Source organism: Morone saxatilis, unplaced genomic scaffold, assembly GCF_004916995.1.
Source record: "Morone saxatilis isolate NCDOM2014 unplaced genomic scaffold, NCSU_SB_2.0 Contig5, whole genome shotgun sequence".
Lineage (NCBI taxonomy): Eukaryota > Metazoa > Chordata > Actinopteri > Moronidae > Morone > Morone saxatilis.
In genome coordinates this window covers 17,303,654-17,325,604 of record NW_023340095.1, presented here as the reverse complement: position 1 = coordinate 17,325,604, position 21,951 = coordinate 17,303,654, and the positions used below count along the sequence as shown (strand labels likewise).

Here is a 21,951-nt window from a genome sequence, read left to right as displayed (position 1 = left end):
AAGGTCCAAAGACAATATTAATATAGCTTGGGAGGGACTTTTTATAAAATAAAAGTAATTGAGCCCCACATCAATCATTTCTGTCAAACTTATGAGATACTTAATCATATTTTTGAAATACAATATTATGATATAGGCTATGTCAAAATTATTTAAGTTTGGCACTTTAGTAAAAGTAAGAGTATATTTGGAGTTTGGTCATTCACTTTAGGTTGACTCCTCTTGCAGTTATATTGTATTTTTCAACATTTTGTTTCTGTTTTGAAATCAGAGGACTTTGGATGCTGTTGAGTGTGAAGACCCACTCCCTGTGGAGGGCAGCCATCATTAACCATCTGTGAAATGCTTCCTCTTACATGGAGATCCAGCTGTGTTGGAGGCCAAGTGGCAAACCATGGTGAACCAGATTCAGGACATTTTGCTGCATTGCCTGCTGCACACACCCACCTTAAAGTTATAGTTTAGTTTCATAGTTAGTTAAGTTTTTCCATGGGTATTTTGGAAATGCTATCTTCATATCAGGCATTAAAATGCTATTTTAAAATTCAAAACATGTTTAAAACAGTAAAGCTTCTCTCCTTCATGCCCCTCAGGTCCTTTCTTATTGTACTGTATGTGAATATAAATTATTTGTTTGTGTTTAGTGTTCTGCCATTTTGGCCAGTTCTTTATAATGTATGTCAAGAAATAAATAAAACATACGAGTTCACTCTCATTTTATTTATATTTTATTCTTTCCTGGTGAAAATGGGGTTTCATGCTGAAAACAGACTCAATGGACAGAAACTGAAAGATTTAATGCTGTACACCAATGTTGGGAGAATTCCCTTTTTATGTTATCTTCAATATTGAATCTGAGAGGTAAACTGGTTAAAGATTTAATCTTTAAAGGAAGAAACCAGTTTATATGAGAGTCCTGAAAAGTGATTTCATTGTCCACATTTCACTTATTTGCTCTGTGGGGGCCAGGCTATACCCATTAATCTGTGTGTTCATGTAGTCTATAAACCACTTTAGATAAATCAGAGAAGCAGTATGTATTGCAAGTCAAAGTTGAAACTTATGTTGCTCGGGAAAACAGGTGTCACCGAAACCTAAAGAGTGGCCCTTGAATGGCCCGCAGAAAACCGCCGCGTCCCCACCCTTTCTATCTGCTTCAGGTGGCACCCAATCAGAGCGGCGCTCGGGGCCGCGCCCAGCCTGTATCGGAACTCGTGGACGCGCTGCAGGTAAACCACAGGTGTGTTGTCCGTCAGTTTGAAGGAGCCCGGATCGCACAACCCTCAGAAGTTAATTCAGGCATCACTGCAGGAGAGTGCTGAGAAGATGGTGCAGTGAGAACATGCGAGAAGATTAAACCTGACAACTCTTAGAGGAGTTTGTTCGAGTTTTTTTTATCTCGTGATTGATACTCACATCAGATTGGATTACCGTGTGAGGGCTGTGGTTTTTTGTGCACAATGGATTTACGCATATCCAGACGGACAGAAGTGTTACTCGTTGTTTTTATATTGTTAAGCCTTCTATATGGCTCCAGAGGAGAAATCCCTCCGAAACCGACCGGCGGTGTCACGATTATCCCCCCGGTTGAGCCCGATGGCCCCCAGGCCTTTCCAGACGAGGAAAAGGCAAATTTACCAGTGTTTACAATGGATTACCCAAGAATACAGATCCCATTTGAAATCACTCTTTGGGTGCTGCTGGCTTCATTCGCAAAAATTGGTGAGTAACAGCAACATAAATTCGAACTGGTGACTGTATAGACACAGAGATGGGTTAAGGTAATAGATGTGGCCCTTTCATAGAGGGTGCAGGTAAATTCTTTGCTTCTTTCACAGCCCTGTTCTTGTTTTTAAACTAAAGTTACCTCTCTCAGGTTTCCATGTATACCACAAAATCACCATCTGGGTGCCCGAGTCCTGCCTTCTGATAAGCATTGGTCTGATTGTGGGTGGCATCATGCACTCTGTCCATGAGGAGCCCCCCGCTGTGCTCAGCAGCAATGTCTTCTTCCTCTACATGCTGCCCCCCATCGTCCTGGAATCGGGCTACTTCATGCCCACCAGGCCTTTCTTCGAGAACATTGGCACGGTCGGTTACAAATCCACTTCCTGAACCAGATTCAACCTGTTGTTCTCATATAAAGAGCAATTAGACGTTTCCCTCTCTGTTTCTGTTGCAGGTGTTGTGGTTTGCAGTAGTGGGGACTCTGTGGAACAGCATCGGCATTGGCATGTCTCTGTTTGCCATCTGTCAGATTGAGGCGTTTGGAGTGCAGGACATCAACCTGCAGGAGAACCTGCTGTTTGCCACCATCATTTCGGCCGTGGACCCCGTGGCTGTGCTGAGCGTGTTTGAGGACGTGTCTGTCAACGAGCAGCTCTACATTGTGGTGTTTGGGGAATGCCTCTTCAATGATGCTGTCACTGTGGTAAGTGATGGAGACTGTGAAAGTGTGTTTGAATTTGTGCAGGTTAGCAGTACATTTGTTATGCTTAGAAGTGCCCTTTACACTGAGTTGAGACTTGCTGCAACACGCTGGCCTGCTTTGGATACCTCTGGGCTACTGCTTATTATGAAAACATGCTGAGTAATGAGCATGGTGCCATTACAAACGGTTCTTTATGTGTTTTCTTTCCTGGGATAATGGGATGTATTTCAGTGACCATATACACCTTAAGGGTGCACTCAGGGGCCCAGCATGCCAGTGGGCCCCTTACATATACAGAGGGAAATAATAATTGGAAAAGTTCTGCAACTGGTGTGGGTACAAATTGTAATCTAACACCACAACACAATTAAAAAAAAAAAATAAAATAAAAAATTTACTGATCAATATGGATCCCATAAAGATCATATGTCAAATATGGGCACGTACGGTCAGTATTTTGCTCTAAACATTATTACTATTCACACTGGACTATTGTAACTCCGCCTACCATTTAAGACCCAGCATGGACCCTTAATGTCAAGACCGCTATTATATGAAATGGCAGATCCAGTATCGTGTTGTCTGAAGCTTTTCTATTCTTTCTCTAAAGGCTCAGCTCAGGTTTCTGCAGATACTGTACAATTAGTTCACTCTCTCTTCTGGGTTAGTATGCATGTATGAGAACATAATGTGTGGGAGGGAAACGTCTGTGCACTGGCAAGATTGCTGAACAGATAAATCACTCATAAATGGAAGTGAGGGAATGTTGTTAGGGACATAAAAACACAGATCTACAGATGTCCACAGATCTGAGCTGTGTTCGTTTTGGGAGCCTGTTTATTCAGATGTCGCCAAACCTGTTTCTGAGGTCACTGTTACATTTGGCTGCATGGGAGGAGTTATCACACACACATACACGCACACATCATAGTCTGAAACATGACTTAAGGTAGTTCATGCTCGAATTTCCCCCCTCACCTTCTTTTTTTTATTGTTCTCAAACACGCCCTCCCACTCACCCACCCCTGCTCTTACCTTTGGTGTGGTGAACCTTTTGTTTAGTACACAGTAGCGGAGCTAAAAAGTGAAGACAAACATTTACTCGGGAGACTGGGAAAGCCAAGGTGTGGTCTGTACAGAGAACTCTGTGTTGCAGAATTGCGCCCATCAAACAAGATGTTATAATAGTTGCCAAAAGTACAAATACTTCCGAGGAGCACTGCAGTCAATAGTTAGGTGAAAGGTGGTGTCAGTCGTAGGAGCCCAGATGGTGGAGAGGAACCAGTTCACTTGTGAGAGCCCAATTATTCTCTGTATCCTCTATGATATGCAAATTTAAAACTGGGAATTGTTGCCGCCTCACTCTAACACACAGATCTGCTTTTGATAAATGATTAAAAAAAAAAAGGAAGAAAAAAAAAGCTCCTGTTTGTTTCTGATCTTTCCAAGGCTAGTTAACCCTGTTAGAATAAGTCTGGTGATATTTTGTATTCTTCTTCTTAACAACAAATCCCATAGAATGAAACAATGAATTGATCCTACTAATAAGTGTTGTCCTCTGTGCAATACAGCAGCACATCATTGTTGTTCAAAATTGATTAAAAGACATGAACATTCTGTTAACACTCACTAGCCCAACAAACCTGTAACTGAACTAGTCCCCAAAAATAAAATTACAGAGCCCAGATAATAATTTAGCTATTAATTTGTTCAGTGCATTAGACTCTTCTGGGAAAGTATTGAGACAGACAGGTCTGTTGATTGGTTTTGGTCTTTTCATGGGATTTGTTGACAAAGAATCAAAATATTAAATATCACCAGCCACATGCTTCAAACAAGCCATGTACTACGTGTATTGAAGACGTTGTCAACACAGTTCGTTTTGTTGCTGGGAACCTTTATTCTACATAGTAACCGCTTGCTAGTAAACATTAAAACCTTTTCTTCGTCCCAGTGAGATGCCACAATTATCTCTGAGTTAAACTGTGGCTGAGCGATTGTCTCTGAGCCCCTTAGAGAAAATGTTAAATGGGCTCCATGCATGGTGTCCTGTCCTGTCCTTGCCTTCTTTCTTTCTCTGAATACTCACTTTTAATGATTTTGTGCATCCAGAGAGCAGATTTTAATCAGCCACATTGCCATGAAAACGACAGCAAGATTGAATTAAAAAGTTGCCCTTGTTCATTGTCAGAGGTGTACTGCTGGCAGAACGGGAGGAAAAGGAACAAAGCTGGTTGCTCTGGCAAATGCTCCTTTTCCGTGAGTCATTCAGCGTGCTTGGTGAAATGTCGATTATCAAATTGCAAACAGTGTTGAGTAAATATTTCAATAAATCACTGTTATCTGCAGGTGTGTCATTAGAGGTGGCAGCCCCTGACACCACCCATGACCTCTCACAGGGATGTGTATGCAAAGCTGCACATAAAAAGACTTCAGTTTCAGTATGTCTTTGAACATGTTTTCAGGTGTTGTACAACATGTTCAACTTTGTGGCGGAGTTGCCGGTTGCGGAGCCAGTGGATGTTTTCCTTGGGGTGGCGAGGTTCTTCGTGGTCGGGCTCGGTGGGATGGGCTTCGGTATCCTGTTTGGCTTCGTGGCCGCCTTCACCACGAGATTCACCTCCAAGGTCCGAGAAATAGAGCCGCTCTTCATATTCATGTACAGCTACCTGGCCTATCTGGTGGCCGAGCTCTTCGCCATCTCGTCGATCATGGCGTGAGTAAATTTTTCAAATTTTACCAGGTGCAAATATTTGAATGGCAACGCTGCAGGAATACAGCAAAAGCCTGTGTTTTTTGTTTCGCTGCAGCATTGTGACCTGCGCCCTCACCATGAAGTACTACGTGGAGGAAAATGTTTCCCAGCGTTCCTGCACAACCATTCGCCACGTGGTCAAGATGCTTGGCTCCATCTCCGAGACACTCATCTTCTTCTTCCTGGGGGTCGTCACAATAACAACGGAACATGAGTGGAACTGGGGCTACATCATGTTCACATTGCTGTTTGCTTTTATATGGAGAGGGCTGGGTAAGGAGAGGGCAAGGGGGGTGCCTGGGTCATGTTAGAGGTCAGGTTTTGTTTAATCACGGTCTGGTCACAGGATACAAAATAACATAATTTCCTCCCTTCCCAGGTGTCTTGGTGCTGACTCAGATCATTAATCCTTTTCGCACCATCCCTTTTAACCTGAAAGATCAATTTGGTCTGGCCTATGGCGGCCTGCGAGGTGCAATTTCATTTGCCTTGGTCTTCACTCTTCCTGATAACATCGGCCGCAAGCAGCTCTTTGTCACTGCCACCATTGCTGTCATCCTCTTCACTGTCTTTCTTCAGGTGAGAGAAAACATTTTACACAGTCGTTTGCTGTGAACTATTTGTCTTTCTAACTCATATTAGTGTGATATGTATCAGTGTTTTGTCTTGGTAGTAGAATAAAATAGAAAAAGCTTTTATTGTAGTCTTGAAACAGACAATTTTAATCTTTACAACTATAATCGGAAAAGTTGGTCTACTGTCTACAACTCCAATATGTGAAGTTTGATCATCTCATGCATGATCAGTCTTCTAATGTTTTTCTAGGTTTTACTGAATCTGTGATCATTCTTTATTTTCTCCACAGGGTATCAGTATTCGACCTTTGATCGAGTACATCAACGTCCGAAGAACCAACCGCAATCTGGACACCATCAATGTGGAGGTTCACTGCAGGGTATGCAAACAGATTGTGATTGTGGCAGACGGTATATTTATATATAGCAGACAGTGTTAACAGGCCTCACTTTGCACTCAGCTCATGGAGCACACCATCGCCGGCATAGAGGACCTCTGCGGACAGTGGAGCCACTTCTACTGGAAAGACAAGTAAGAACTTTCTATTTCCTCCTGTCTGTTCTTTCTGCTCAACAAAAAGCTTTTATTGAGCACATATTGCTTATTTACAGTCATTAGTGTACACATTACTCACTTCATCTTTAACTACTCTGTTGCTTAAAGTTTAAAGAGAGAAAATCTGCTGTGAAACTGGAAGAAAGGTGTCAGTTTTAGTTGACCTGCTCTCAGATTCCCTCTTTGTGGTTTTGTTCGACAATGCTATTGTTCACTGCAGGACTGTGTGGGAATGTTGACAGCCAATTAGACTCTGGAGTCGTGTTCAGCTTCCGCCATCAGCAGCCAGTGACACTCATATTTTTTTCTTCCTAAAGCTGTAAAATGTTCCTCATAGCCTCTTTTGAATCTTTTACACTCACATCTAGTACATGTCAAGTATGCTACTTTATACATTTGCTTTACATTAATGCATTATGTTACTAGTTTTTTGTTGTGGTGCTATTTTTTGGGTAAAACATTTTTTTTCTTTCAACTCCTTCAGCTTCTCTTTTTTAGGTAATTGTTTTTAAAACGTTGATTTCTTCACTATTTTGTGATTAAACCCAAGCTTCATATACTGTATACAAACTTAGTACCATATAGCATAGATGTTATTGAAATACATGTAGTATAAGAACACAGTGTGAATGGGGTGCAAACTAAACATACACAAAACATTTACAGTAGTGAATTCTGAATTATAGTGCCCATAGTCGGGTGTGATGTAAACAATTTGTAAAGATAGAATACTTTTATATAAATATTTTATATTGTACATATTTATTTTTAAATGGGACTGCACACTCCTCCACGCCTCCACTGCTTTCACTTCTTCCTTTACCTCTTTTGACTCTCCTGTGTTCCTTCTCTTCTTGTGGCTTTTTTGACACTCTTCATACTTGTCTCGTCAGACAGGTTCCTGAAATGTCAGAATGCAGATTTTAAGTTTGATTCAACGAGTCAGAACACGACATAGTAACATACAGGGCAGAAAGTATTTGGATTGTGTTTTGGCTTTCTTTTTTTTTTTTTTGATGCCACTGATCACATGACAACATGACAGAGCAATACCTGTGATGTGTCAGATGGGAAGATAAGTGACATGGATGTGAGTCAGAGACTTTGGCCTGTCACCACCTGCAAAAAAATAAAAATAACATAATTTATCCCAATCAGGTAAAGTGTGACAGAAGCAGAATTACAAGAATGGTACACAGTGTATTAGTAACTTGTAACTAGAATACTATGTACTATATATTAAACTAAAATCAAAGGTGATAAACTGTATGCACCAACATGTCAACAAAATAAAATGGCCATAAATAAAGTTAGGAGACAATTTTTTGAATTAATTAATGAAAATTAAAATCAAAACTTGCACTTGAACAAATATGTTTGCAAACAGATTTTATATTATCATATATATATATATATATTATAATATATATATGATAATATATATATATATATATATATTATAATATATATGATAATATATATGATAATATATATGATAATATAAAATCTGTTTGCAAACATATTATATATATTATAAATAATTATAAATTATTATTAATAAATAATGACGTTTTTAACTTACATTCTGTGCTCTAAAATGAGTGATCTGCGTATAAATTGTTACAGTCTTTGTTTGATGTATAACTTTCAAACTAAAGTTGAGTGTCAGCACTTAAAAGGACTAGCCTAGTGTTACAGTACAAATCCAATAAAACACCAAAAACAACAATGAATTTATCCCATTAATAGGTATTGTTTGTGTAGTCAAAGTCTGATTTATTTTATTCCTCTGTGTGTCATAGAGCTCCTTTGTAGTCCAAGCCATTAAAAAGACATCAGTGAGCCACACTGCTGCACTGGCTGACATGTTTATTTATGACAAACACATGGTTGGTTTTAACCTTTTCAGGGGATTTGTTGGCAATAAGAAAGATGTAGAATAACACCAACCTCATTCTTTAACCATCATTACTTCAAACCTCATAATTATTGCGTCAGTTCAAATCAAATTTACTGCAGCACAGATCCAACACTACAAAATAAAGTGTCCCTGTCCTAATTTAATTTTAAACTAATCACTGCAATCCCCTTTCTCTCCACGTCAGGTTTATGAAGTTCAACAATCGAATCTTGCGGAGGATCCTGATCCGAGACAACCGGGCTGAGTCCAGTATTGTGGCGCTGTATAAGAAGCTAGAACTGCAGAACGCCATGGAGATCCTGGACACGGTGTCTGGAGACATCATTGCTGCTCCATCTATCGTCTCTCTCTAGTATGAAATCTTTATCCTGTCTCTCTGTTTGTCTCACTATCACATCACCCCCTGTTCAGATCAAAGGGGTAGAGAAAATCATTAGTTTTCTCTTAATATCTGTTTTTATTTGTCTTTTAGTGAAGAAAAGAAAAACTCTGGTAAACCTAAGAAGTTCCTGGCTGGTGACCTGAAGAGCATGCATGACATCCTGTCCAAGAACATGTACAAGATCAGGCAACGGGTGAGATATTCAATAATCATCATTCTGCATTTTTTTTTACCTTTATTTCTTTTATCATGCATCAAGTGGAAAGTAACTTTATTCAAGTACCATATTTCAGTACAGTTTTGAGGTATTTGTACTTTACTTGACTATATTCATTTTATGCTATTTCTAATTCACAATATGTCATAGGGAAATATTGTCATTTTTACAAAATTTCATATTTTACTCAATATATCTGACAGGTGTTGTAACAGATTAGAATTTTAAATGAAAACCAACGTATGATAAGCATTATTTAAGATTAAACCTGTGGTGCAAAACAACTGCTGTTGTTACTTTAAGTACATTTTGGTGATAATACTTCTATGTGTTTACATGTAAGAGTATTTTTACATTGTCGTATTGGCCGCAGTTACCACTACATCAAACACAGACGTTATACAGGAGTTACAACCACGTGGCACTGTCTGATTGAGTAAAGGAAGAGATCTCCAGTCTTCATGCATTTAGCTGTTGTAGTAGTAAACCTTTAGCTGCTTACAGTAGATACAGTGGTCTGAAATGTGAACTCTTGTTTGTCTTAGACTAACAACAGCAGCCCAGTCTCACATGTGTTCCTTTACATAGCTGAAAATGTTCCAACTTCTAAAATGAAACCACATAACGCATCAGATTCTTCTCAGTTTGTTGGACACGCTCGTATCTCATCGGCAATGGCGAACAGGCATCATTTTAAATTCAGTTTTATGGAAACTGGAAACTGGGATAGATTTTCAGTGACGCCTTATTACACAATTATGTGATTACTCCAAGCACTGAAACTCAGTGCTGTTTTGCATGACCACAGACTGTGGCCGGCAGTACTTTTCCATTAGTAAAATGACATCACCCTTTCAGAAAGCGCACAGAGGCGCTTTGATGTGTCGACAAATAGGGAGCATGTGCTTCTGTTCTTGGGTAGATGGATTGTCTGATTATCTTAATAGCCCCTTTTTTCAAGTCCCTTCACATATTTACAGGTCTGTCTCTCACTCAAACGCTGCGTCACCTTCTGACTGTGGTGGTATTTGTTTTAACATGAGCTTTTTTTTGACATCTTGAGCACTTTGTTCCCTTTTAACACTCGTATCACGAATTGTTGCATTTGTACAGTGTTGCCTAGTGTCTTTTTATTTATTTGACAGTTTTAACAGAAGAGAACATGAAACCGGTTCCCATTCTCTGACCATGTTGCCCTCTCATGAAGTAGATAAGAGCATTTTGTTGATATGAAACATTTCTCTAAAGCACAATGGCAACGTTGGGAGTGTTTGATAGGCGGTTATGTTTGTTTTAGCCCTAACTAAAAGACAGAGAGAACTATGTTGACGGTGATGGGTATGTGCATGGAGGAAGTTAGTGTGGCAACTAGAGAGTCCAAATACAGACACAGACCCTTGTGGCTCAAACAGGTGTGGCTAGTTTTGGTTGAGTAATCTGAGCTGTAAAGAATGTTGTCTCCTCTCAAAGCATCTTAACTGTCTGTTTGTCTCAGCCTTTGTCGCCTCCACAGTCAGTGGATGTTATTGACCTAAAGGTTGAGGCATTGTGGCCACCTGTAGCCTGACTTTATTACGGAAGGACGTATTCCAAAATGGTGCAGTCTGTGAGCGGGAAGCATCCCTGAGTGAAGTTGTTTCCACCCTTTTATCTTAAGGTATCTTTTTCTATTATTGGCTGAACTAAAAGCCACGACTAAGTGACATGTTTTATGGATATTTCCTATTATATTCAGTATATAACAATAACAGTACGTAACCTATGAACTAATTATATTAATTAATTATTATTAAAATAACACTTTGTTTAACCCAAATACTGAACACAAAAAAAAAGGAAAAACGAGCAACTTGGATGAATTTTAAGCAGATTATTTCCTGTGAATATTGTATTAGATGAAGTTTTCCTGATATTCTTAGGGAACTTTATACAATTCTGTCAGTATTTTGTATTTAAAAGAAAAGAAAATTTATTCTACATACTTAATTGGTTTCCTTTTTTGGCATATTCAGTGTTTTTTTTTTTTCTCATTGTTCTATGAGCTCTGGTTAGGCTGTTTAGCAGAGTAAAGGATCTGTGAAAGTAGCTTGAATTCAGGTCTTACTTGCCTTTTTATATGCAAAATAATAATCTTAACTTTAAAAATAACAATTTCATTTAGTTTTCTTCACAAAAATTAATCAAATGCTGAGATATACAGTAGGTTTACCATATATTTTACAAAAAGGCCCTGTGACCTCCTGTGAGGCTTTGGCGACCCCTAGTGAGGGTCCCGACCCCGAGGTTAGGATCCACTGTCCTACTGCTGTGTGATATTGCGTGTGTGGGTGTAATGTTGTATCTTGTGCCATTTTGTTTTTTTGTAACCAGACGGTGGCATACACAAATAAGCATGCCCTTCCAAATGACAGCCAGTCAAAAGAGATACTGATCAGACGACATGCCAGCATCCGGCGAAGCCTCCGACCTGGCAGCTTTCAGTCATCGGTAAGCAGGAAAACTCTAATTATTATGTATTATTATTATTATTATTATTATGTATTTGAAATTAACTTTTGGTATTACTATATATTTACTATATATATACTATATATCTCAGTCTTTTAGTGAAAGTATGTAAGTGAGAGCATAATTGAACCTCATTAGAAGCAGGTTAATTATCTAACATAAGGTTCCCTTTCTTTATCCCATCCCTTATTCATCATTCTCCTTTTTCTCTCTTGGCCTTCTTTTTCTTATCGTTCTGTTTTTTCATTCCCATGTTATTCTCAGGTGGTGCCCAAATCTCATAAGTACTTCTCTCTTCCTGCTGGGAAAAGTCTGGACTCAAAATTTCCTCCCAAAAGGCTGAGCTACACAGGTAAACTACCCTTAACATCCAACCTTCCCCTTTTACTTCCCTTTATGTAGATAAAGCCTTTGACTTTATCTCACTGCCTGTTTCAATGAATGGAACTTGCTCAGGTTTTTATTTATGTATCGGCTAGCTACAGAGATGGAAATATTCAAAGACTGGACTTCTTTAGCCATTCTAGCAGTCCATCAGTTGATCCACCACTTTGGTCCAGACTGAAATATCTCAACAAGTACTGGATGGATTACTGTGAAATTTTGTTCAAGACTGAAATGTATAAAAAAACATTTCACATTGATTTTAATTACATTTAATATAAACATTCATGTCCCCCCAAGAGAAGATTTTTTGATTTGATCCCCTGACTTCTCTTTGGTGTCACCTAAGTTCAGATTTTCTATTTGACCATGCAAAACTAATGACATTCCCATCAGCCTCAGCTGTACTTTGTAGTGCTAATTATCAAAACAGTAGTTGACATGTAGTATTGTCATGCAAGACTAAGATGGTGAACATGATAAACATTATATTTGCTAAATATCAGCATGTTAGCATTGTCAATGTGAGCAGGTTGGCATGCTGAAGTTAACATTTAGATCAAAGCTGTACTTTTGGGAACTTTTAGCTCTCCATCAGCGTTTCATATAAATAAAGTTATGTAAGTTTGAACAATGTTTGGCTGCACAACATATGTTTGGAATGACTGAGCCACCCGCAGGTCAGTGAGGTTTAACGGTTAAAACCACATTTATTTCCTCATTCATCAAGGACCATTCAAGTGTTATGTACACGCAACTGTATAAAATATAATGTGGTTTGATGGAATTATTCAATCCAGTTAATGGTTTCTTTACAATTTTACCACTCTCCTCTCCTGTCCCAGATGATCAGGAAACAATGTCAGAGGTGGCCTACCCCTCCAGACGTTCTCGTTTTCAGCAGCCTGGGCGCTCCTCCTCCAGAGCTATGATGCCTCTACACAGGTTGGACACTCTAAAAGAGGCGCCCTCTGTTGACGTGCTGGATGAAAGCACAGGGGAGAGAGGCCGGATGGGGCATGGCATGTCCAGAACAAACTCCTCCTCCAGCAATGCCCGCATACCTGCTCCTCGCCGTCAATTCCCCCCCTCCATTGACAATGACAGCAGTTCAGCTGATAACTTCAGAAATGGGCATCATGAAGCAACAGCAGAAGAGGAGGAACAGCAGCAGCAGCAGCCTTCGTCTCCAACTCCAGCCTGGGCAGCCGAACCCCAAGACAGCACAGCACAAAACCCCCTGCTCAGACGGCCTCAGTGGAACCCGAAGAGGAAGTAAAAGTGTGCCTGGGCTTTGAGAGAGCAGCTGGCCTGCCACAGACTGAATCTCAGGATCTCAAGCCGCTCCAGGGTCTCTACATAAAACTGTCTATTAATAACACAAAAAGGCAGAGTACATGAAAACTGGAGGTCCATTTATTTCTTATTAGAGGTGAACCAACCTCCAAAATGAACCAGGCTAGAGAGTAATATCTTGAAGTCAGAGGTGTCAGCCACATCAGAAGCACAGTGCACTGTAGTGAAGGAACTGTATATGAAATGGCAACAGTGAGTCATTCTGCCAATTCTATTTCAACCGTTGACATCAATGTGATTTTAAGTACTTTTTATCTTGTACTTTTTTCTAAATGTTTAAAGACAATCTAATTTAAACTATTTTATTTTGAGTGATTATTTCTTTGTCCTTACATGTAAATACTATACTTTTTTGTATGTTATTGCCTTTTGTGTGTGACAGATGTATGATTGATATAGGCCATATTAGTTTAAGATGAGGACTTATTGCTGTGCAGTATAGAGTACTCCTGACTATCTGTAAGCCTTTTGTATGTCTGTTACACTGATGGACCTCACAAATCTCGGCCCACTTCATTTTTTTCTTTCTGCAATACATTTTCTACATTGTTAAAAGCTGTTTTTTAAGCATCCTCAATTAGACCATGGATACAATACAGGTTTATAAAGATGACACCGCCCACAGAGGAAGAGAAGATGAGAAGTATGTACAGCATGTATGACAGAGTTGAATGCAACATCTAAACTGCAGCATTGAATTCAGTGTTGTATATACAAATTCAAAACAACGTCGACTGGCGTAAACTTTGTTTATTCCTTGTGACATGAATCTGGCATGTACTTCATGGATTCACCAACTTCTTTACATACATTTATATCATTTGGGATTTTAACAGTGGTGCTCAGTATACAGTTATAACTCACAATGTCTTTAAGTCTCCATTTAAACATATCCTAAGATAAATTAGCAAATATTTCAATATAAAACTCAAGAGTCAGACACTAGAGCAAACATTTGCTCATATAACGCGGAAGGAAGAATTTCCGATGCAGTGCATTAGGTGAAACAACTGGCTTTGAGGTAAAAAGTGTTAATTATTATTATTATTACTTAACAGTCTGATCTACTTTGGGACAGTCAGGTAGCGTGATTTCCCCACAGCAACTATAGCTCATTTATGAATGTCTGAAGCATAACTGCCTGGAATGTAAAAGGAGGATCATCTTGTTATTGTATTTTGATAAAGCAGTAAAAGTGATTTTGACTTGTAGTGAACATCATCATCAACATCATTATCATCACCAGGCTGACTCTGGACAATGCAGTGGTTAGAAAATAACATTAAAGTGTGAATTGTTTCCAGCAAAGCTTTCCCAAGTAGTATGTGCCAAAACAAGGCCCACATGTTTCTGTACGATTAAACTTCAGCGCAGGGGGAAGCAGATGAAACTTCCCAGCCCTTACTTCACACTCGATGCTGCGCTTGATGCTTCCTGAGAGAAGGACTGCAGTGCTGGTGGTGACGAGCCATTTTGACCCTGTGGTGCAGTCACATCTGCGGACACATTTGGCATTTTGAGCAGGAAACATCGCTCCCACTATGAGTCTGCTGGACATCATCACAGCTGGCCAACAAATAAGAGCACGTCTCTGTGTGGTAGATTTGCATTGATTTTCATAAATTCTAAATTCATCCAGTTACTCAGAGTTTGGCTGTTTTTGTCATCCCTCTCCCGTCCCATTTGGGGATCCTGATGAGCAGTAAACCTACAGCCGCAAGAGCAAGGATCACTCCCAGACTGGGGGGACCACAAGGGCTGAACTCCTGGGCCAGACCAGAGAGAAGAGGGGCCAGGACTCGACCAACAGCTGTGACTGACTGCCCGGCTCCAATCAGAGTCCCACTGGCCTGGACCCCTCCTCTCTGCAGCTCCAGATCTGTGATGCATGTCCGTCCAATAGTGGTGGAAATGGCAAAGAAGGTGGAGGTGAGCAGCACCTGCCACACACTGGGCGCGGCAGCATAGAGTAAAATTAGTGAACAGGTGAGAACTGTGGAGTGAAGGAGCAGAGCAGGCATATTATTCCCATACAGCTGGGTGACCGGCCCCACCAAGAACCCAGCAAGGGCCCCTAAGGTGCTGCTATAGCTGATCAGATAACCTGTCACCTTTGGTTTAAGTGAGAAACGCTCCTCCATTGCCAGAGAGAAGTTACTGTAGTAAAGCATGATAGCTATGGCCATCAGAAGACGCACCAGGAAGAGGTCCCACATGTCAGAAGAGGCCACCATGTGGATCTTGGAGCCCACTGAAGACAGCTGTCTCCAGGCAGGCTGGAGCAGAGAGAACTCCCTCCACCTGAGACCACCTCGGTGACTCCCTGCCGCTCTGGAGCCTGGATCATTCTCTGCAGCCAACACTGGGTGGTGACTATTTGCATGAGAGCCATTGAGAACAGACTTACTGCAGTTGTTATCATGACAACCTTTACTTGCGTTGTTGCTGGCGTTAGTTTCATTACGGTGAATTAGCGTCTCGCTCCATGGTAGCATCCATACCAGCCCTGGAACGATATACACATAATGTTAGACACATATTTTAAAAAAGGGGGCTCTATTAAATGAGTTGTTTCTCTCCAGTTTCTACCAACCTGCATTAATAATGAAGATGGCTGCACAGGTAAAAGAGGAGGTATAAAAGCCACCTTCATGCTCCGTGAGGTAGCCACCCACCACCGGACCCAGGATGAAGCCAACACTGGAGGCTGCATTGAAGTGTCCCATCACCAGAGGGCGCTCTGACTCAGACACCAGGTCAGACAGCAGGGCTCTGCAGATGGACAGGGAGTGCTTGAACAGCCCTGAGACAAAAAACAGTCAACAAACAGTGATAGTAAGAAGCTGAGTGATCTGGCTTTTAAGAATAAGGTGGCAGCTTTGTGCAAGTTATGATAATTTTGTTATGTCATATAAAGTCTCATACCACCTGCCATAATTACATTTTTTACTTTTTTTACAAGAGCGAAAAAAAGAGTGATCAGGAATGTTTTTTGGTACTGGAATGAGATGTTAACCCCAAAAAGAAAATTAAGCCAAATTATTTAATCTATTTTTTTAGAGATTACAAATACATATTGTGAGACAATGGGGTCAATATTCTTTTTCGTCCCTTTTGTAAAATTGGAAAGACACTTGGTTTAAGCTACAAGCTGTTAAGCCAATATATGAGGAACAAATAATGTGAAAATACAGATCTATTGATGTCAATGGGTGTTTTTTGACAGTCGCTGAGTCACATCTATGCCCTTGCTTCACCCTCCAGCATTTGGTTTGTCCATTTTGAGCTACTGGTTCAAAATGACAGACTCCTCAGAGGAGGACCAGTTCCCTCTGTAGATAAAAACTTCTCAATCTAAAGTAACAAAAACACAACGATTCCTATTTTTAGATGATTATACACTAATGAAAACAAGCTTATGATTATTATATTCCATTTCTGATAATATATCCTCCTAAATGTTCAACACTGGACCTTTAAAAATCCAAGGAAGTCATGACAGTGAGCTAGCACTGAAAGTGAAGCAGTTAAATCGAATTCAGCCGTCATTAATTTGATTGTTTAGACATGTGCTTTTCCTAATATGACTTGACTTACCGACAGGTATCCGTGCGAGGACAAACAAAGCGATGCTGGTGGACATCCCGAGCAGGCCGTAGCCTATAGCACTCAGCAGCAGACAGGTCAGCAGAGAGTACCGCCGTCCCACCACATCACTCCAGCTGCCCTGCCAATCACACACAGGAAGTGACGCACAACCACAAACACGAATCAAACCAAATTTCCCATTCTGTAAAAGATATTTTGTACAATCGTTTGAAACATCAATCATATCAACAAATAGAGACAGCAGAGAATAGTACCTCCATACATACGTATGGAAATACTAATGTAACAGAAATCCCAAAACCCTGGATTTCCTGTCATCCAAGCAGCTGAAGCAGTTATACAAGTCTTTATTAGATTCTCACCCTGTCTCTCTCTCTCTCTCTCTCCATCTCTCTCTCTCACACACACACATACACACACACATACACACACACATCTGATGAAATAATGAAATAAGGACCAATTGAGTTTGCTGTGTTCTGGATGTAGCCTGGTGGGATTATCATAGAGACCCGGCTGTTCACGTATCCCTGCGTTTATCAGGATTCAGCTGGTCTGCACGCAGGAACCAACAGACGAGTCCTTATCTGTTTAATTTGTCGCATGACCCCTGAGAATTAAACCAATTACAGGAGCTGTGGGCGGCAGGAGAGAGACATGGAAAGCTGAGAATCTTGTGTCAGATGCAGTGCTTATTGTAGAGTACTGTGTCTTTTTTAGACTTATTAACAGTTTGGACATGGTTTCATCACAAAGGCTTTGATTTTTCATTTAACATCCAAAGGTTACTTCACTGATAAAACAGCTCCTCAGTGTCCAGTCAGGGGGTGTTAAAAGGTTAAAAAAATTATAATTTCCATGTAAAAGGAGTGATATCTGTGGCTAATGTGAAGAAGCTTGTGTGTGTGTGAATGTGCAGAGACTGGGTGTATTGTGCGACCACAACCAACCTGAAACAGACAGTGTTTATTGTTTTCATGAAATACCGGAGATGACATGGAATGCAACCATTTTGGCCGCTAACTGTGAGCGTGCCTTGTCAAGCAGGAGAGGCTGAAGAGACGTTAGAGGCAGAGACAGACTTTACATAGTTCGTTTTTTTAGAGATAAACAAAATCAATACTTACAACTATTGTGCTTGAGAAGAGCTGTAAGATCCCATATGTCGACCCTGCAACAGTTTCATATTTGTTTTAATTCATATTTGTAATATAAAGCACAGAGCAGACACCAAGCGGGTTCCACTGAACCTCATATAAAGCTAAGACGATGCTGACAAAAAAGTATTTAAATCTTTTAACAGTACAAGATGCCAAAGTACTGTTGTGACTTAACTGTCACTTAACACCATCTAATGTGTTAGTCATATGTAATAAGGAAACAAAAATTACAGCACAGGGGTTGGACATTATTTCTCATTACACACACACAGTAACTGAAATCTAACTGAAACTTTAAGGCACATTTTTAACATTATATTTACGAGGGCTGCAACAAATTATTATTTTCTATCATGAATTTATCTTATTTTTAGCTAATTTATTAATCGTTTACTTTGTAACATGACAGAAAATGTTACAAAATGTGAATCACACTTTCTTACAGCCCAAGATGACATATTTGAATTTCTTGTTGGGAGCTGAGAACTTATGAAAAACACATACAAATAGACAAAACACATGCAAAGGAGGAAAACACCAAAGCAACCAACCAACACAACTTTTCTGTATTTGGTTGACTAATTGAATCATTCATGAACTTATCGTTTCAGCTCTAATATTTACTGTCAAACACACTGTGACAGTGCGTTTTACTTTGTTATTGCAAATGATTTGTTAGCAGTTGTTTATAATACTTTATAAAACTATAGATTAATTACCTTTATGTCTGCGTTAACCCTCTAAGATCGTTATTTGGTTGGTCATGTGGTTTAAAGACTTTTCAGAGCTTATCAGTTTGCTGCCTAATTAGACATCCACTCTAAGGGCTGACCCTGCAGTACACATCCTACAATGTAAGTTAAACACATTACTGTGTGCAGTAGACATATCTTACCTACGATCCCAGCCACAGTGGGACTTGCTCCAAGAGCTTTCACATGATGGCTCAGCAGCGGGATGATCATGCTCACCCCAAACAAGTCCTAAAGAAAACAAAAGGATGTGAAGCAGAAAGAAAGAGGAGCAGGAATGAGCCCAGAGGTATCCAGCTGTCATTATCAGGATCTCATCGCACCATAAACTTCTGAACAAAACGACACATAGGATCAGATAAATGTAAAGCCAGTGTCGAGTGTTCAAACACTGAGAGTTTAGTGGTGGTTGCAGCAGTTGCAGAAAGTCAGCGCTCATCCTGTTGATCTGCATTGCTGAAATGGGAGCAGATCTTGCCAAATTCTTGATTGAAGTCACACAGCATTTCATACAGTGTTCTACCACAACTCATTACACTAATTGCTTAACTTTCAGAAGCATTACTGTCCCCAGCAGTTTGTGTCTGCTCCCCCTGCCAAAAATGGGAGATGCCTGCTTTCTTTTAGTCACCTTTAATTAGATGATCATTAGCCAGCTATGCAGCTCGAGATGTAAAGTTAGTTCTCTGAAGCATGACTGCAGGTCAGCGCTGGAGTCCCATCGTCTTTACGATCACACAGGATTGCTTGTATATAAACTATGAGATATCTAATACGGGGTTACAGCATTAAATTCAAGGAAGAACAAGCCCACGTTGCAACATGTTTTACTGACAGTGATGCTTTGAAGAGGTGACCCTCAACACACTCAGGGGTGTCAAAACAACCTGCCACCTTCTATAACAGCTCCCTTATTTAGTAGCTACACACCTAATTCATTTAGGGTGACATTTCAAAATACCCAGACACACAAAATATATTTGTATGCATAGATCACATTACTTTGTTTTTACGTTTAGTGGTCAGAAAGGAGTACTTGCAGATTAGATAGGCTCTTTCTTTAAGAAGAAAACAATTCCCCCCGCATTCTGAGTTTCTACTGGCCCTTTATATACTTGTATATTTTAAATATACATTGAACTGTACTATATAATGTTTTATAGTACAGTAGCTATTGCAGATTTGAAAAAAAGTGACTGCAGATATCAGAGTTACATTAAAGTTTTATTATCTTTCTGCAGGTAGGGAGCCTGTGACAGGTGAGGGTTTAAGGTGTCAGTGCAAGGGTAACATTTAAGACACTTTTAAGACCTGTGTTTTGAAATGAACAGTATTACATCCAACAATCACCCCGAAGACACTCGAAGCACATCTCTAAAATCTGACTTGTGCAATGTTTTGGGTTTCATTTTTACCTCACCTTTGAGTTACGAAAGCATGAAATAACAGTCCCCTCCCTGCTGAAAGCGGCACCGTCAAACCTCGGTTAGCTACTCACCATGAAGCCCACCACATAGATACATTGAATAATGCTCGTCCGTCCTCTTGGTTTCTGAAATAAAGTGCTACATCTCTGGTTGTTCATCCTCCCGCTGTGACAGCACGGCTATAGCCAAGGCGGAAGCGCTCATCCGCTCTACTGTAAATGATCCAAACAGAAAACGCGTCCTGGCGGAGCTCCGACTCACAGGGGGGGAGATAAACTGCTCGCTTTAAACCTTCCGCACAAATGCGACATGTATGAAAGGAGCTGAATTGTTAAGACCAGCGGTCGGTGTACGGCCTCCGATGAAGCTGACTGTTCGAGTCGCGGTTGAGTTCTCAGGTGATGACCTGCCCGGTTGTCTGGTCTGACTCCCCCGCGGCTGCGCTCACAGTTGGTATCGTCCGCTGACGTCACGGAAGTGAATAGCATTTATTTGTTTTTGTTGTTTTTTTGTGTTACATATATTTGTATATATTGCAGCACTCTTAGATACTTGTATACCGAAGGCCTTATACTATAGTAGCAAACACCAAAATACCTGCTCACTCAACACATTTTAAAAATCCTAAACAAAGCAATAAATAATAAATACATAATACAAAAATAAATAAAGGCACTTATAATTCACATTGTTCACATATGAATTTTGTTTTCAGCTTTATCATTTATACTAACTGAGAGTTTTGTTTGATTGCTACTTTTACACCACCTGCTGGACAAACTGAGGCATTTCTACAGTTATATTCCATTTAAACAGTAGTACAATCACTACCACAACTTCTTTACTTAATTTATAATTAGTTTAGACAAGAAATTGTAGGAAATTGTGTCATTGAGACTTTGATAACCTCTTTCTTAGAATGACTCACTTTGAAATTATTCTTAAAAGATATTAATAAATATCATATATCATAAACATACAGTAAGACTTAAGAATAAGAACCTGTAGCTATGATCCAATTTATTTTAAAGGGTGGTTACTTCCTGAGCTTCCTGAACAGTTAACCAGCAGTCTTTCATTTTCTGTTTACCACCTTGCATGGTGCTGAGAAATAAGATCCGGGGTTGTGGGGCCACTGAATATGAGGAAGTACAGTTTTCTAATTCTAACAACAAATATATTTGTCACACTTTTTAGTACCGATATGTTGAATGCTCACAGAATAACTCAGATTAATTCTGTGTTTTTATATTACACATTACATTTTTATCTTCAAGGTTAAAAAGCTAGCAGTGGATGTGGGTGGGGTGTCTCTGGCTGAGGGTGGTCCTGGGTCACATCGGTGTGTAAATTTGCCAGTGTCTACATGTAGGTTCCCTGCTAAATATGCCCCTTGGATGCTAATAAAGCAGATGTTCCCTCAACTCACACTGACTGTTACTAACCACAAAATCCGATTTGTTTCAGATTATACTTAAAACATGTATTGATGGAAGACTAAATAAATAACTAGACACACTTCAAGTAAGAAAACTGCCATTTATGTGACACCAGTTACAGTAACGGCTAAAAGGCCACACGTTTTATTTTAAACATAATTTCTATAATTACTAATTTATCTGTTTATAAAGCTTCAGTTGATAATTGCTAATTAAAGTCTATGATCATTGAGTGTGATACAACTGAAAATCCCCAAAAATTATAGGTGCTGTTACAGTAATTTTCATCACACCCATTTACAGGAAATGATACTGATGTGTGTGTGTGTGTGGGTCTATTTACGGGTCTGTTTACGGGTCTGTTTAGAAGCTTTGAGCTGGGTGTTGTGGGATACTTTACTCTTCTTCTGTCCTTTCAGTCTCACCCTGCCCTGACATTCCCGTGCATACGGTGGGTGTCCAGTTGCCACCGGTTATTT

At 39.9% G+C, this 21,951-nt stretch overlaps 2 protein-coding genes across 2 annotated transcripts; one reads left to right on the top strand and one right to left on the bottom strand.

Moving 5' to 3' along the window:
- The first annotated feature begins 1,261 nt into the window (after positions 1 to 1,261).
- slc9a2 (solute carrier family 9 member 2) lies at positions 1,262 to 13,830 on the top strand. The gene is made up of 13 exons (XM_035676699.1): positions 1,262 to 1,722; positions 1,877 to 2,091; positions 2,183 to 2,431; positions 4,897 to 5,147; positions 5,242 to 5,459; positions 5,566 to 5,765; positions 6,052 to 6,141; positions 6,223 to 6,293; positions 8,423 to 8,590; positions 8,711 to 8,813; positions 11,208 to 11,324; positions 11,610 to 11,697; positions 12,575 to 13,830. The coding sequence occupies exons 1-13, from the start codon at positions 1,461 to 1,463 to the stop codon at positions 13,006 to 13,008; spliced, it is 2,466 nt and encodes an 821-aa protein (XP_035532592.1). The 5' UTR covers positions 1,262 to 1,460; the 3' UTR covers positions 13,009 to 13,830.
- Positions 13,831 to 14,043: 213 nt separating this feature from the next.
- Positions 14,044 to 20,423, bottom strand: mfsd9 (major facilitator superfamily domain containing 9). Its single transcript, XM_035676700.1, has 6 exons — positions 20,105 to 20,423; positions 18,750 to 18,837; positions 17,822 to 17,865; positions 16,683 to 16,812; positions 15,679 to 15,888; positions 14,044 to 15,591 (listed from the first exon to the last, which is right to left on the bottom strand). The coding sequence occupies exons 1-6, from the start codon at positions 20,189 to 20,191 to the stop codon at positions 14,729 to 14,731; spliced, it is 1,422 nt and encodes a 473-aa protein (XP_035532593.1). The 5' UTR covers positions 20,192 to 20,423; the 3' UTR covers positions 14,044 to 14,728.
- Positions 20,424 to 21,951: the final 1,528 nt, after the last annotated feature.